Consider the following 15,000-nt stretch of genomic DNA (forward strand, 5'->3'; position numbering starts at 1 on the left):
TCACAAACCCTCAGTTCCCCCCCCCCCCCCTTCTACATTCCTTTAGGTATTAATCATCCTGTCTCTGGTGGTTGAATCATTCTGTTTCTTACACAAATATATATATACTAGCAAAGAGGGCCCGTTGGGCCCGTCCCCACACCCCCCATTTTCTCCTCCCCCCATTCTCTCCTCCCCCAACCCCAATCTTACTCTCCCCACACCCACCCTTTCCCCACGACCTCCCCTTTTCCCAGTACCCCTATCTCCCCCACCACCAAGCCCCCTCCGGACGACCCCTGTTGTCCCCCTCCCCAGTCCCCATTCTCAGACCCCGCCACCATTCTCTCTCCCCCAGACACACTCTTACTCTCCCCCCTTTCCCCAGCACACCCCTTTCCGCAACTCTCTCTTGCCCCCAGCACCAACAGGTCCGGGGGGGGGGGGGGGGGGTGGGGAGCGCATCAGTGAAAGGTCCGGGGGGGGGGGGGGGGGGGAGCGCATCAGTGAAAGGTCCGGGGGGGGGGGGGGGGGGGAGCGCATCAGTGAAAGGTCCGGGGGGGGGGGGGGGGGGTGGGAGCGCATCAGTGAAAGGTCCGGGGGGGGGGGGGGGGGGTGGGGAGCGCATCAGTGAAAGGTAAGGGGGGGGGGTGGGGAGCGCATCAGTGAAAGGTCCGGGGGGGGGGGGGGGTGGGGAGCGCATCAGTGAAAGGTCCGGGGGGGGGGGGGGGGTGGGGAGCGCATCAGTGAAAGGTCCGGGGGGGGGATAGCGGGGAGAGGATGTCCCGGGTGTCCCGGGTGTGGGAGAGAGGAGCGGGGAGCGGGGAGCCCATAAGCACAGACGCACAGCAGCCCCACGCTGAAAGCCTTCTTGTCACGTGGGCATTTTGACGTCACACGCTGAAGGCCATGGAAAAAACGGCTGGATTTTAAAAAAAAACTAAAACCTCGGTAACTTTAAAGATATACGACCGAATCAAATAAAAACATCATTTTCCACCAGCGTTCAGCGTCGTGATTAAGGCGGTTCAAAAATCGTGCCGCTACGGTTCACCGTTTTTGCCGGAAATCAGCCGAAAAAATGAGAGGTTTTTTTTGTGACTTTTAAACCTCTGTAACTTAAAAACTATACGGCCGAATTAAATACAAATATCATTTTCGGCAAGCGTCCAGCGGTGTGATTAATGCGGTGCAAAAATTGTGGCGCTACGCCTCACCGTTTTGCAGAAATCACTGTTACAAATATACATACAAGTCAGAGTTTTAGTAAGATTAGATTATATATATCCAATAGGATAGTATTAGTGTGCGGGGATCGCTGGTCGGCGCGGACCCGATGGGCCGAATGGCCTGTTTCCACGCTGTATCTCTGAACCCAACTAAAGTGAGTCCAGTGATCTCACAAGGTGTTGACTGCTAAAGATTGTTCCTTCTCTCCACCAGCCGTGGTGTCGGGACAGTGGGGTGCGGACATTCCACCAGCAGTGACAGCGCAGAATGGTTTGTGTGCACGGATTCCGTGTCGCTACAGGTACCCGGTGGATCAGAAGGATAAACTACGGACTGAAATCTGGTTTAACAGTGATTATATGAACAATCAGTCTGTAGCCTTCCACTCCGCGGATCCCAGTCAAGTATCAACAAAGTTTCAGCATCGGACCCGGCTGTCAGGAGTCCTGAGTGACGACAACTGTTCCCTGGTTATAGACAACGTCACGCTGCTAGATGCCGGTCCTTATCGTTTCAGAGTTGAATTCGAAGGGGGAGAAAAGTACACCTACCCTGCAACACAGCTCCATGTTATTGGTAAGTGCTCCGTATTATTCACTCATTCACTCAACAGTTCCTTCCCAGCTGTTACCGGCAACTGAACCATCCCACCACAACCAGAGATCAGTGCTGAACTACCGTCATCCTCACTAGTGACCCTCGGACGAGCCTTGATCGGACTGTAAAGCTCCTGCCCTTTCTGTCGTGGGGTAGACTGACTCCCCCTCCAATCTTAGCACATCCCGTATCCTGGACTTTTACATTTTACTCATTTCCACTCGACATTTTAATTTCATGTTTGTGCAATATTACATGTGGGCTGTGCAATAACTGGTCACTTTAATTTCATTATTTTTATATTGCACATAACACTTTCAATGCCTTGTCATTGTGTCTTTTGACTGGTGACAGACCCATTTCCCTCGGGGATAAATAAAGTTCTATCGTATCGTATCTTTGCTGGCTTTAACTTGCACTAAACGTTATTCCCTTGTTACGTATCTTTCCACTGCAAATGGCTCGATTGTAATCATGTATGGTCTTTCCACTGATAGACACAAAAAGCTGGAGTAACTCAGCGGGACAGGCAGCTTTTCTGGAGAGAAGGAATGGGTGCCATGTCAGGTTGAGACCATTCTTCAGACTGGTTAAAGATAAGGGAAACGAGATATATAGACGAATATGTGGGGAGATAAAGAACAATGAATGAAAGATATTTAAAAAAGTAACAATGATAAAGGAAACAGGCCATTGTTAGTTGTTTGTTGGGTGAAAACAAGAAGCTGTTGCGACTTGGGTGGGGGAGGGATGGAGAGAGAGGGAATGCCGGGGCTACCTGAAGTGAGAGAAATCAATGTTCATACCACTGGGCTGTGAGCTGCCCAAACCAAATATGAGATGCTGTTCCTCCAATTTGCGTTTAGCCACACTCTGACAATAGAGGAGCCCTAGTACATAGCATGGAACAAAAGCCTTTCACTGTACCTCGGTACATGTGACAATGAACTCAACTGAAACAACAGATGTTCAGCAGTGAGTGGGGAGAAACATGGATTGTAAACATTCCCTGTTCACACACACACCACAGCACCAGAATCCTCCTGGTTCATATCTGGATCATTGTGACACCTCCAGTTTTTGCACTGTTATTATCAGGTTTGCATTGCCCCTATATGCACCTAACATCGACTCCATCTACACTTCACGCAGCCTGAACTAAAGTAAACAATGACTGCCTTATCCTTACTGCCCTTAATTGAGAACTGTGTCCCCGTCTACCTGATCAAAGGTCAGTGATCCCCGACCTTTTCAACCACCCCTGACCATTGTACGTCCTTGTTCAGGGATCATCCTTAGTTGGTTTAGTTAGTTTATTGGCATGTGTACCGAGGTACAGAGAAAAGCTTTTGTTGTGTGCCAGCCAGTCAGCGGAAAGACAATACATGGTTACAATCGAGCCATTTACAGTGCACCTGCATGATAAGGGAATAACGTTCAGTGCAAGGTTTAGCCAGCAAAGCCCAATCAAGGATAGTCAGAGGGTCACCAATGAGGTAGATAGTAGTTCAAGACTGCTCTCTGGTTGTGGTAGGATGGTTCAATTGCCTGATAACAGCTGGGAAGAAACTGTCCCTGAATCTGGAGGTGTGCGTTTTCACACTTCTGCACCTTTTTCCCGATGGGCGAGGGGAGAAGAGGGGTGAGACTCATCCTTGATAATCTCGAGGTGTGCGTTTTCACACTTCTATTCCTTGCAAAAATAACCTTACTCGTGTGGGACTGGGATTTTGATGTGAACAGATGCATCCAGTGAAATTTTAACCACTGGGTGGTGCTGCGATGGCAGCCTCGCCTACAGTCTGTCTGTCTTTTTCATCTTTTTGTTGTTATTTTTGGTGTGTTTAAAGAGTATGTGTTAATGTTCTCTGGTTTATTTTATATGGGGGTGGGGGAGGGGGTCGGGGGAATCTTTTTTTTCCATCCCTTACCTTGCCGGAGATGCGAATGCTTTCCGGATCGTATCTCCGGTCACTCTGCGGCCTAACATCGTGGAGCTGGCGGCCTTGCCTGGGACTCACTTTGAGCCCCACCGCGGGGTCGTGGACTTACCATCGGAGTGTGTGATCCCTTGCCCCGGATCGGTGCTCCAACTGTGGCCTGCGGACTTTAACATTAGGGAGCTCGCAGTCTCGGGTTGAGACTGATGTCGGGAAGCTCCAAGCTGCACGAGGTTCGACAAGCCCTGATCCGGTGTAGGTCGCCCGGCGTGGGGGGGGCTGAGATTCCACCCCGATGCAGGAGGTTGATCGCCCCAACGAGGAAGGCTCACCGCCGGCTACGGGAGCCAAGATCGTCCCGTCAACGGAGGGTTTGAGGCCCCCGACTGCTGGAGGACAAAGAAGGGAAGAGATTGAACTTTTTTTCTCTTTCCATCACAGTGAGGAATGTGGAGGATTCACTGTGGTGGATGTTCATGTTAAAATGTATTTGTTTGTCTGTTGCTTTTTATTGGTGTGACTGTATGACAAGTGATATTCCTCGTATGTTGTAAAACATACTTGGCTAATAAAGTATGATTATGATTATGATGATTTAACTAAAAGTATCTGTTTCTCTGTGTGTTAGATTTCACAGATAAACCCACGATATTCCCTGCTGAAATGGTGGCAGGTCAGCCTGTGAATGTGACCTGCTCCTTCAACACCACGTGTAATGGAACAGCACCCACCTTAACCTGGGACTCCCCCACTGATCAACCACCGTCAGCCTCACACAGCGTAACTGAGCGGGGTGACACGCTGATATATACTTCTGTTCTGTCCCTGACCCCAGCGCCCAAACATCACGGGCAAAACCTCACCTGTAGAGTCAGATACCCAACTGTCTCATCCGAGCAAAAACTCACACTGACTGTGCAATGTAAGTATGGAGATCGTTTATTGTGCAGGAACAGCAATCATCTATTCGCAGTGCTGGTACATAAGGTCATAGGTGATAGGAGCAGAATTAGGCCGTTCAGCCCATCAAGTCATTACTGGGTGGCGCAGCGGTAGAGTTGCTGCCTTACAGTGAATGCAGCGTCGGAGACCCGGGTTTGATCCCGACCACGGGTGCTGTCAGTCCGGAGTTTGTACGTTCCTCCCGTGACCGGCGTGGGTTTTCTCCGAGATCATCGGCTTCCTCCCACACTCCAAAGACGTACAGGTTTGTAGGTTAATTGACTTCGTAAATGTAAACATTGTCCTGTGTGTGTGTGTAGGATGATGTTAATATGCGGGTATCACTGGTCGGCACGACCTCGATGGGCTGAAGGGCCTGTTTCCGCGCTGTATCTCAAAACTAAACTAAAAAACTAAAGTCTACTCCGCCATTCAATCATGGCTGAACTATCTCTCTCTCCTAATCCCTTTCTCCTGCCTTCTCCCCATAACCTCTAACACCCGTACTGATCAAATTAACACAAAATGCAGGAGTAATTCAGCAGGACAGGCACCCTGTCTGGAGAGAAGGAATGGGTGACGTTTTGTTGAGAACCTTCTTCAGACTGAAAGTCATGGGAACGGGAAAGGAGAGATATAGACGATGATGTAGAGAGATGTACCTGATCTCCCGATCTCCCGGTTGCCAAACACTTTAATTCCCTTCCCATTCCCGCACTGACCTTTCTGTTCGAGGTCTCCTCCATTGTCAGAGTGGGGCTCAATACAAATTGGAGGAACAGCATCTCATATTTGGATTGGGCAGTTTACAGCCCAATGGTATGAACATTGACCTCTCTAACTCCAAGTAACGCTTGCTTCCCCTTCCTCTCCATCCCTCCCCCACCCAAGTCGCACCAGCCTCTCGTTGTCACCCAACAAACAGCAAACAATGGGCAGTTTCTTTTATCATCGTTAATTATTTACATATCTTTCATTCTTTGTTCTGCATCTCTCTACACTCTCTACACCATCATCATCTATAGCTCTGATTTCTTTAAATAGACAATAGGTGCAGGAGTAGGCCATTCGGCCCTTTGAGCCAGCACCACCACAACCTCTCACACACTCACTGACACACACACACACACACACTCTCATACACACATACTCTCTCACACACACTCTCACACACACACTCACACACATCCACTCACACACATCCACTCACACATACACTCACTCTCCCTCTCTCACACACGCACATTCTTAGTTTAGAGATACAGCGCGAAAACAGGCCCTTTGGCCCACTGGGTCCGCGCCGACCAGTAATCCCCGCACACTAACAACATCCCCGCACACTCGGGACAATGTTTACATTCACCGGGCCAATTAACCTACAAACCTGTACCGGAAACCGAAGATCTCGGAGAAAACCCACGCAGATTGCGGGGAGAACGTACAAACTCCATACTGACAGCACCCTTAGTCGGGATCGAACCCGGGTCTCCGGCACTGATTTGCTGTAAGGCAGCAACTCTACCACTGCACCACCGTGACCGCCCTTGTCTCTCTGTCTCACACACGAACACCATCTCTCACATACACAATCACCAAAACACACACACACTCACACTCACACACTCACTCTCTCTCACACACACTCATCGAAACACACATTGTGAGCAGCATCTCTCTCTCACACATTCACTCACCCTCTCTCTCACACACACATTCTCTCTGTCTGACAGACGAACACCATCTCACACACACTCATTCAAACACACACACACTCTTTCGCGCACACACTCACCCTCTCACACTCACTCAAACACACACACATTCTCTGTCTCACACACGAACATCTGCCACACACACTCACTCAAACACACCACACACTCTCACTCGCTCTCTCATACATACCCTCTCATACACTCACTGACACACACACACACACATACACACACACATACACTCTCTCTCACACACACACACACTCACACACACACACACACATACTCTCTCACACATACACTCGCTCAATCACACACACTCTCTCACACACACTCACTCGCACACATCCACTCACACACACACTCTCTCTCACTCACACACACACATTCGTAGTTTAGAGATACAGCACAGAAACAGGCCCTTTGGCCCACTGGGTCCGCGCCGACCAGTAATCTCTGCACACTAACATCCTCCACACACTAGGGACAATGTTTACATTCACCAAGCCAATTAACCTGCAAACCTGTACGTCTTTGGAGTGTGGGAGGAAACCGAAGATCTCGGAGACAACCCACGCAGATTGGGGGAGAGAGGGAATACACAAACTCCGTACAGACAGCACCCGTAGTCGGGATTGAACCCGGGTCTCCGGCATGGCTTTTGCTGTAAGGCAGTAACTCTACCGCTGCGCCATCGTGACTGCCCTTGTCCCTCTGTCCCACACACTCTCACCATCTCTCACACACACACTCACCGAAACACACACACACTCTCACCATCTCTCACACACACACTCACCGATACACACACACACACTCTCACCCTCTCTCACACACTCACACACACACTCACCAAATCACACACACTCACACTCACTCAAACACATACACACACACACTCACACTCATCACAAACGCACACTCACCGAAACACACACACTCACACTCACTCAAACACACACACATTCTCTCACAAACACGCTCTCACTCACACACGCACACACACATCCTCAAGATCTCGGAGAAAACCCATGCAGGTCACGGGGAGAACTTGCAAACTCCGTACAGACAGGCACCGGTGGTGAGGATGGAACCCGGGTCTCCGGCGCTGTGAGGCATCAATCCTATCCGCTGCGCACTGTGCCACCCACATCTACAGTCTTGTGTCCCCCACCTTCCCTGCTAGGGTCCCCTTCCAGTCAAATCTGGCCAGCTCCTGCCTCATGCCTCTGTAATTCCCTTTGCTATACTGCAATATTGACACTTCCGATTTTCCCTTCTCCCTCTCAATTTGTAGATTGAAACTTATCATATTATGATCACTGCCTCCTAATGGCTTGTTTACCTTGAGTTTCCTTATCAAATCAGGTTCATTACACAAAACTAAATCCAGAATTGCCTTCTCCCTGGTCGGCTCCAATACAAGCTGTTCTAAAAATCCATCTCGCAGGCACGCCACAAACTCCCTTTCCTGGGGTCCAGTACCAACCTAATTTTCCCAGTCTACCTGCACGTTGAAATCTCCCATAACCACCGTAGCATTACAGATAGAACTAGTACAGATAGTACATTAAAGATAGAACTAGTGTGTGAACAGGTGATCGCTGGTCGGCACGGTCTTGGTGGGCCGAAGGGCCCGTTTCCGCGCTATATCTCTAAAGTCTAAAGACTAAAGTCTTTTATTTTATTTTTTTTTACTTTATTTTTATTATTTTTTTTTTTTACATACATACAAACACAAACTAAACAAACATAGGAGATGCATATTGAATGTAAATACCCTTACTTTAAGTTCCCAAAAACGGAAGAGACTCGAGTCCCGGCATTGCCTGTATTAATAATGACCATCTTTTATCAAACATGTCTGTTGTCAACTGTAACCTTGCTGTGATTTTTTCCATTATATACACATTTTTTACCCTATCTCTCCATTGCATTATGCTTGGAGGCTGTGGTTTCAACCACGAAGTTGTTATCGTCTTCTTTGCTATCAGCAGCAAGATTGTCAGTAAATGTTTCGAACTCTTATCTGTCATACTGTCAGGAATTATACCCAAAATGTAAAGTGCTGGTTCCAGAGGGAAGTTAATGCCCATAATCTGTTTAATTTCCTTTTGAATATTCTTCCAGAAATCCTGTATTTTTGGGCAATCCCAGAATATATGAGTGGAGTCCCCAACTTCTCCACACTCCCTCCAACATAAATCAGTTGTATTACTATATTTCGATGTAATGAATGGAGTATAAAAGTAACGCATTTTAACTTTCCAGTCAAATTCCCTCCATGTTGGGCTCTTAGTTAGTTTATGTCCCTCTTTAAATGATTCCTCCCACCCTTCTTCTGATATTATGATATTCGCTTCCAGTTCCCATTTTTCTTTGATATGTAAGTTGTTCTCTTTGGATTCATGTTGTAGTGCTTCATAAATTTTTGATATAATCCCTTTTTTTGACTTGTCTTCCGAGAACCCCCACAACACTTCCTCTAATTTAGATGGAGTCTTGCAGATGTTCTCCCACTCCTGATGTTTCTGTAGGTAATCTCTTAGCTGTAAGAATTTGTAAAAGTCATGAGCAGGTAAATTGAATTCTTTTTGAAGTTGTGTGAATATTTTCATTGTTTGTCCCTGAAACATTTGATCTATGTATATTAGCCCTTTGTCAGCCCATCTGTCAAATCCTGAGTCCATGGTAGATGGTACAAAGTCTGGGTTTTTTGCTATTCTAGTAGCCCTGCTTACCGAATTTGACAGCTTCAGCTTCTTTCTTACTGCTGACCAGATTTTCATTGTTACCCTAATCCACTCGTTGCCCATCCTGAGCCTCTTCAGGGCCTTCTCGTTTAAAAATGGGAGTGATTCTAAAGGCAAATTTTTACAAGCGTTTTGCTCCATCTCCACCCACATTGAATCTTTCTCTTTAGTGGTCCACATGATTAAGGCTCTGAGTTGCGTTGCCCAATAATAATTTCTTAAATTAGGCAAGTTCAACCCTCCCTTTTCTTTTTTGCTAAGAAGCGTCTTGTATTTAATTCTTGCTTTTTTACTTTGCCATAAGAATTTCGATATAATTTTATCCAGTTTTTTTAGAAAAGCTCCCGAGATCATAATAGGCAACGATTGGAACAAAAACAACAGTCTTGGCAATATATTCATTCTGACTGTTTCTACTCTTCCCACCAGAGTCAACGGTAAAATCTCCCATCCAGCCAAATCATCCTTTATCTCAGATATCAGTTTCCCATAATTAGCTTCAAATAGCTGTGCTGTATTCGAAGTGATAATTATACCAAGGTATCTAAACCCTTTTTTGGTCCATTTAAAATGGACTTTTTCTTTAAGTTCCACTGGACAATCTCCTGAGAGCATCATTGTGAGCATGCTATATCTCTAAAGTCTAAAGACTAAAGTCTTTTATAATCCAAGGATCATTGAAAGTGCCGTGAAACTGGTTGCTAAATTTTATCTGTTTGCAGATGCCCCCCAGAATCTCTCCATCACTTCCCCCCACAATGTGAACAGTTCCTGGGTCAGTGTAAAAGAAGGAAACTCTGCAGCGATCCTCTGCTCCGTCCACAGTTTCCCAGCGTCCAACCTGACGTGGGGACATCTCGGTGTCACGCTGAACACAGCACCTTCCAGCAACGAGCTGTGGATGAAGTTCCCTCAGCTGATGCCGAGGGACGCTGGGGTCTATCAGTGTGTGGCGCAGAATGAACACGGGACAGCAGAGAGGGATGTGACCCTCACTGTAGAATGTGAGTACACACACACTAACACATCTCTATAAAGGCAGATAGATTATTGGGCCATGACCGCGCACGCACACACATGCACACACACACACACACACACACACACACACACACACACACACACACACACACACACACACACACACACACACACACACACACCCTCTCTCACACACACACACACACACACACACACACACACACACACACACCCTCTCTCACACACACTCACTCTCACACACTCACTCACTCAATCACACACACTCACACACACACTCACTCACTCTTCCTCTGTCTCACACACACACTCACACACACACGCACACACACACGCACACACATACTCACTCTCCCTCTCTCACACACACACACACTCACTCACTCACTCTCACACTAACACACACATAGACTCACTCTTCCTCTCTCTCACTCACCCACTCTCTCTCTCTCACACACTAACTCACTCTCACACACACACACTCACTCTCCCTCCCTCTCTCACACACTCACTCTCACACACACACTCACTCACTCTCCCTCTCTCTCTCACACACTCACACACACATTCTCTCACTCTCCCCCTCTATTACACACTCACTCTCACACACACACTCACACACACACACTCACTCTCCCTCCCTCTCTCACACACTCACTCTCACACACACACTCACACACACTCACTCACTCTCCCTCTCTCTCACACTAAATCACTCTCACACACACTCACACACACTCACTCATTCACATTCACTCTCCCTCTCTCTCACACACACACTCACTCACTCCCTCTCTCTCACTCACACACACGCACACTCACTCTCCCTCACACACACACTCACTCTCCCTCTCTCACACACACACTCTCACACACACACTCACACACACTCACTCACTCTCCCTCTCTCTCACACACACATTCACTCACCCTCTCTCCAACACTCACTCACCCTCTCTCTCACACACTCACTCACCCTCTCTCTCACACACACTCTCACACTCACACACACTCACACACACTCACTCTCCCTCACACACACACACACTCACTCACCCTCTCCAACACTCACTCACTCTCTCTCTCACACATTCACTCACCCTCTCTCTCACACACACATTCTCTCTGTCTGACAGACGAACACCATCTCACACACACTCATTCAAACACACACACACTCTTTCGCGCACACACTCACCCTCTCACACTCACTCAAACACACATACATTCTCTGTCTCACACACGAACATCTGCCACACACACTCACTCAAACACACCACACACTCTCACTCGCTCTCTCATACATACCCTCTCATACACTCACTGACACACACACACACACACATACACACACACATACACTCTCTCTCACACACACACACACTCACACACACACACACACATACTCTCTCACACATACACTCGCTCAATCACACACACTCTCTCACACACACTCACTCGCACACATCCACTCACACACACACTCTCTCTCACTCACACACACACATTCGTAGTTTAGAGATACAGCACAGAAACAGGCCCTTTGGCCCACTGGGTCCGCGCCGACCAGTAATCTCTGCACACTAACATCCTCCACACACTAGGGACAATGTTTACATTCACCGAGCCAATTAACCTGCAAACCTGTACGTCTTTGGAGTGTGGGAGGAAACCGAAGATCTCGGAGACAACCCACGCAGATTGGGGGAGAGAGGGAATACACAAACTCCGTACAGACAGCACCCGTAGTCGGGATTGAACCCGCGTCTCCGGCATGGCTTTTGCTGTAAGGCAGTAACTCTACCGCTGCGCCATCGTGACTGCCCTTGTCCCTCTGTCCCACACACTCTCACCATCTCTCACACACACACTCACCGAAACACACACACACTCTCACCATCTCTCACACACACACTCACCGATACACACACACACACACTCTCACCCTCTCTCACACACTCACACACACACTCACCAAATCACACACACTCACACTCACTCAAACACATACACACACACACTCACACTCATCACAAACGCACACTCACCGAAACACACACACTCACACTCACTCAAACACACACACATTCTCTCACAAACACGCTCTCACTCACACACGCACACACACATCCTCAAGATCTCGGAGAAAACCCATGCAGGTCACGGGGAGAACTTGCAAACTCCGTACAGACAGGCACCGGTGGTGAGGATGGAACCCGGGTCTCCGGCGCTGTGAGGCATCAATCCTATCCGCTGCGCCACTGTGCCACCCACATCTACAGTCTTGTGTCCCCCACCTTCCCTGCTAGGGTCCCCTTCCAGTCAAATCTGGCCAGCTCCTGCCTCATGCCTCTGTAATTCCCTTTGCTATACTGCAATATTGACACTTCCGATTTTCCCTTCTCCCTCTCAATTTGTAGATTGAAACTTATCATATTATGATCACTGCCTCCTAATGGCTTGTTTACCTTGAGTTTCCTTATCAAATCAGGTTCATTACACAAAACTAAATCCAGAATTGCCTTCTCCCTGGTCGGCTCCAATACAAGCTGTTCTAAGAATCCATCTCGCAGGCACGCCACAAACTCCCTTTCCTGGGGTCCAGTACCAACCTAATTTTCCCAGTCTACCTGCATGTTGAAATCTCCCATAACCACCGTAGCATTACAGATAGAACTAGTACAGATAGTACATTAAAGATAGAACTAGTGTGTGAACAGGTGATCTCTGGTCGGCGCGGTCTTGGTGGGCCGAAGGGCCCGTTTCCGCGCTATATCTCTAAAGTCTAAAGACTAAAGTCTTTTATAATCCAAGGATCATTGAAAGTGCCGTGAAACTGGTTGCTAAATTTTATCTGTTTGCAGATGCCCCCCAGAATCTCTCGATCACTTCCCCCCACAATGTGAACAGTTCCTGGGTCAGTGTAAAAGAAGGAAACTCTGCAGCGATCCTCTGCTCCGTCCACAGTTTCCCAGCGTCCAACCTGACGTGGGGACATCTCGGTGTCACGCTGAACACAGCACCTTCCAGCAACGAGCTGTGGATGAAGTTCCCTCAGCTGATGCCGAGGGACGCTGGGGTCTATCAGTGTGTGGCGCAGAATGAACACGGGACAGCAGAGAGGGATGTGACCCTCACTGTAGAATGTGAGTACACACACACTAACACATCTCTATAAAGGCAGATAGATTATTGGGCCATGACCGCGCACGCACACACATGCACACACACACACACACACACACACACACACACACACACACACACACACACACACACACACACACCCTCTCTCACACACACACACACACACACACACACACACCCTCTCTCACACACACTCACTCTCACACACTCACTCACTCAATCACACACACTCACACACACACTCACTCACTCTTCCTCTGTCTCACACACACACTCACACACACACGCACACACACACGCACACATACTCACTCTCCCTCTCTCACACACACACACACTCACTCACTCACTCTCACACTAACACACACATAGACTCACTCTTCCTCTCTCTCACTCACCCACTCTCTCTCTCTCACACACTAACTCACTCTCACACACACACACTCACTCTCCCTCCCTCTCTCACACACTCACTCTCACACACACACTCACTCACTCTCCCTCTCTCTCTCACACACTCACACACACATTCTCTCACTCTCCCCCTCTATTACACACTCACTCTCACACACACACTCACACACACACACTCACTCTCCCTCCCTCTCTCACACACTCACTCTCACACACACACTCACACACACTCACTCACTCTCCCTCTCTCTCACACTAAATCACTCTCACACACACTCACACACACTCACTCATTCACATTCACTCTCCCTCTCTCTCACACACACACTCACTCACTCCCTCTCTCTCACTCACACACACGCACACTCACTCTCCCTCACACACACACTCACTCTCCCTCTCTCACACACACACTCTCACACACACACTCACACACACTCACTCACTCTCCCTCTCTCTCACACACACATTCACTCACCCTCTCTCCAACACTCACTCACCCTCTCTCTCACACACTCACTCTCCCTCTCTCTCACACACACTCTCACACTCACACACACTCACACACACTCACTCTCCCTCACACACACACACTCACTCACCCTCTCTCCAACACTCACTCACTCTCTCTCTCACACATTCACTCACCCTCTCTCTCACACACACATTCTCTCTGTCTGACAGACGAACACCATCTCACACACACTCATTCAAACACACACACACTCTTTCGCGCACACACTCACCCTCTCACACTCACTCAAACACACATACATTCTCTGTCTCACACACGAACATCTGCCACACACACTCACTCAAACACACCACACACTCTCACTCGCTCTCTCATACATACCCTCTCATACACTCACTGACACACACACACACACATACACACACACATACACTCTCTCTCACACACACACACACTCACACACACACACACACATACTCTCTCACACATACACTCGCTCAATCACACACACTCTCTCACACACACTCACTCGCACACATCCACTCACACACACACTCTCTCTCACTCACACACACACATTCGTAGTTTAGAGATACAGCACAGAAACAGGCCCTTTGGCCCACTGGGTCCGCGCCGACCAGTAATCTCTGCACACTAACATCCTCCACACACTAGGGACAATGTTTACATTCACCGAGCCAATTAACCTGCAAACCTGTACGTCTTTGGAGTGTGGGAGGAAACCGAAGATCTCGGAGACAACCCACGCAGATTGGGGGAGAGAGGGAATACACAAACTCCGTACAGACAGC

General features: G+C 48.4%; 1 protein-coding gene across 1 annotated transcript in view; it reads left to right on the plus strand.

The window, feature by feature from the left end:
• The window catches only part of LOC144611094 (sialic acid-binding Ig-like lectin 13), a 25,852-nt gene that overhangs the window by 5,970 nt on the left and 4,882 nt on the right, over positions 1 to 15,000 (plus strand). Inside the window, exons 2-4 of the mRNA XM_078430169.1 lie at positions 1,423 to 1,785; positions 4,375 to 4,668; positions 9,876 to 10,157. Coding sequence (XP_078286295.1) covers positions 1,423 to 1,785; positions 4,375 to 4,668; positions 9,876 to 10,157 — 939 coding nt within the window. The remainder of the gene's footprint in view (positions 1 to 1,422; positions 1,786 to 4,374; positions 4,669 to 9,875; positions 10,158 to 15,000) is intronic.

The sequence above is a fragment of the Rhinoraja longicauda genome, chromosome 39 (genome assembly GCF_053455715.1).
Source record: "Rhinoraja longicauda isolate Sanriku21f chromosome 39, sRhiLon1.1, whole genome shotgun sequence".
Lineage (NCBI taxonomy): Eukaryota > Metazoa > Chordata > Chondrichthyes > Rajiformes > Arhynchobatidae > Rhinoraja > Rhinoraja longicauda.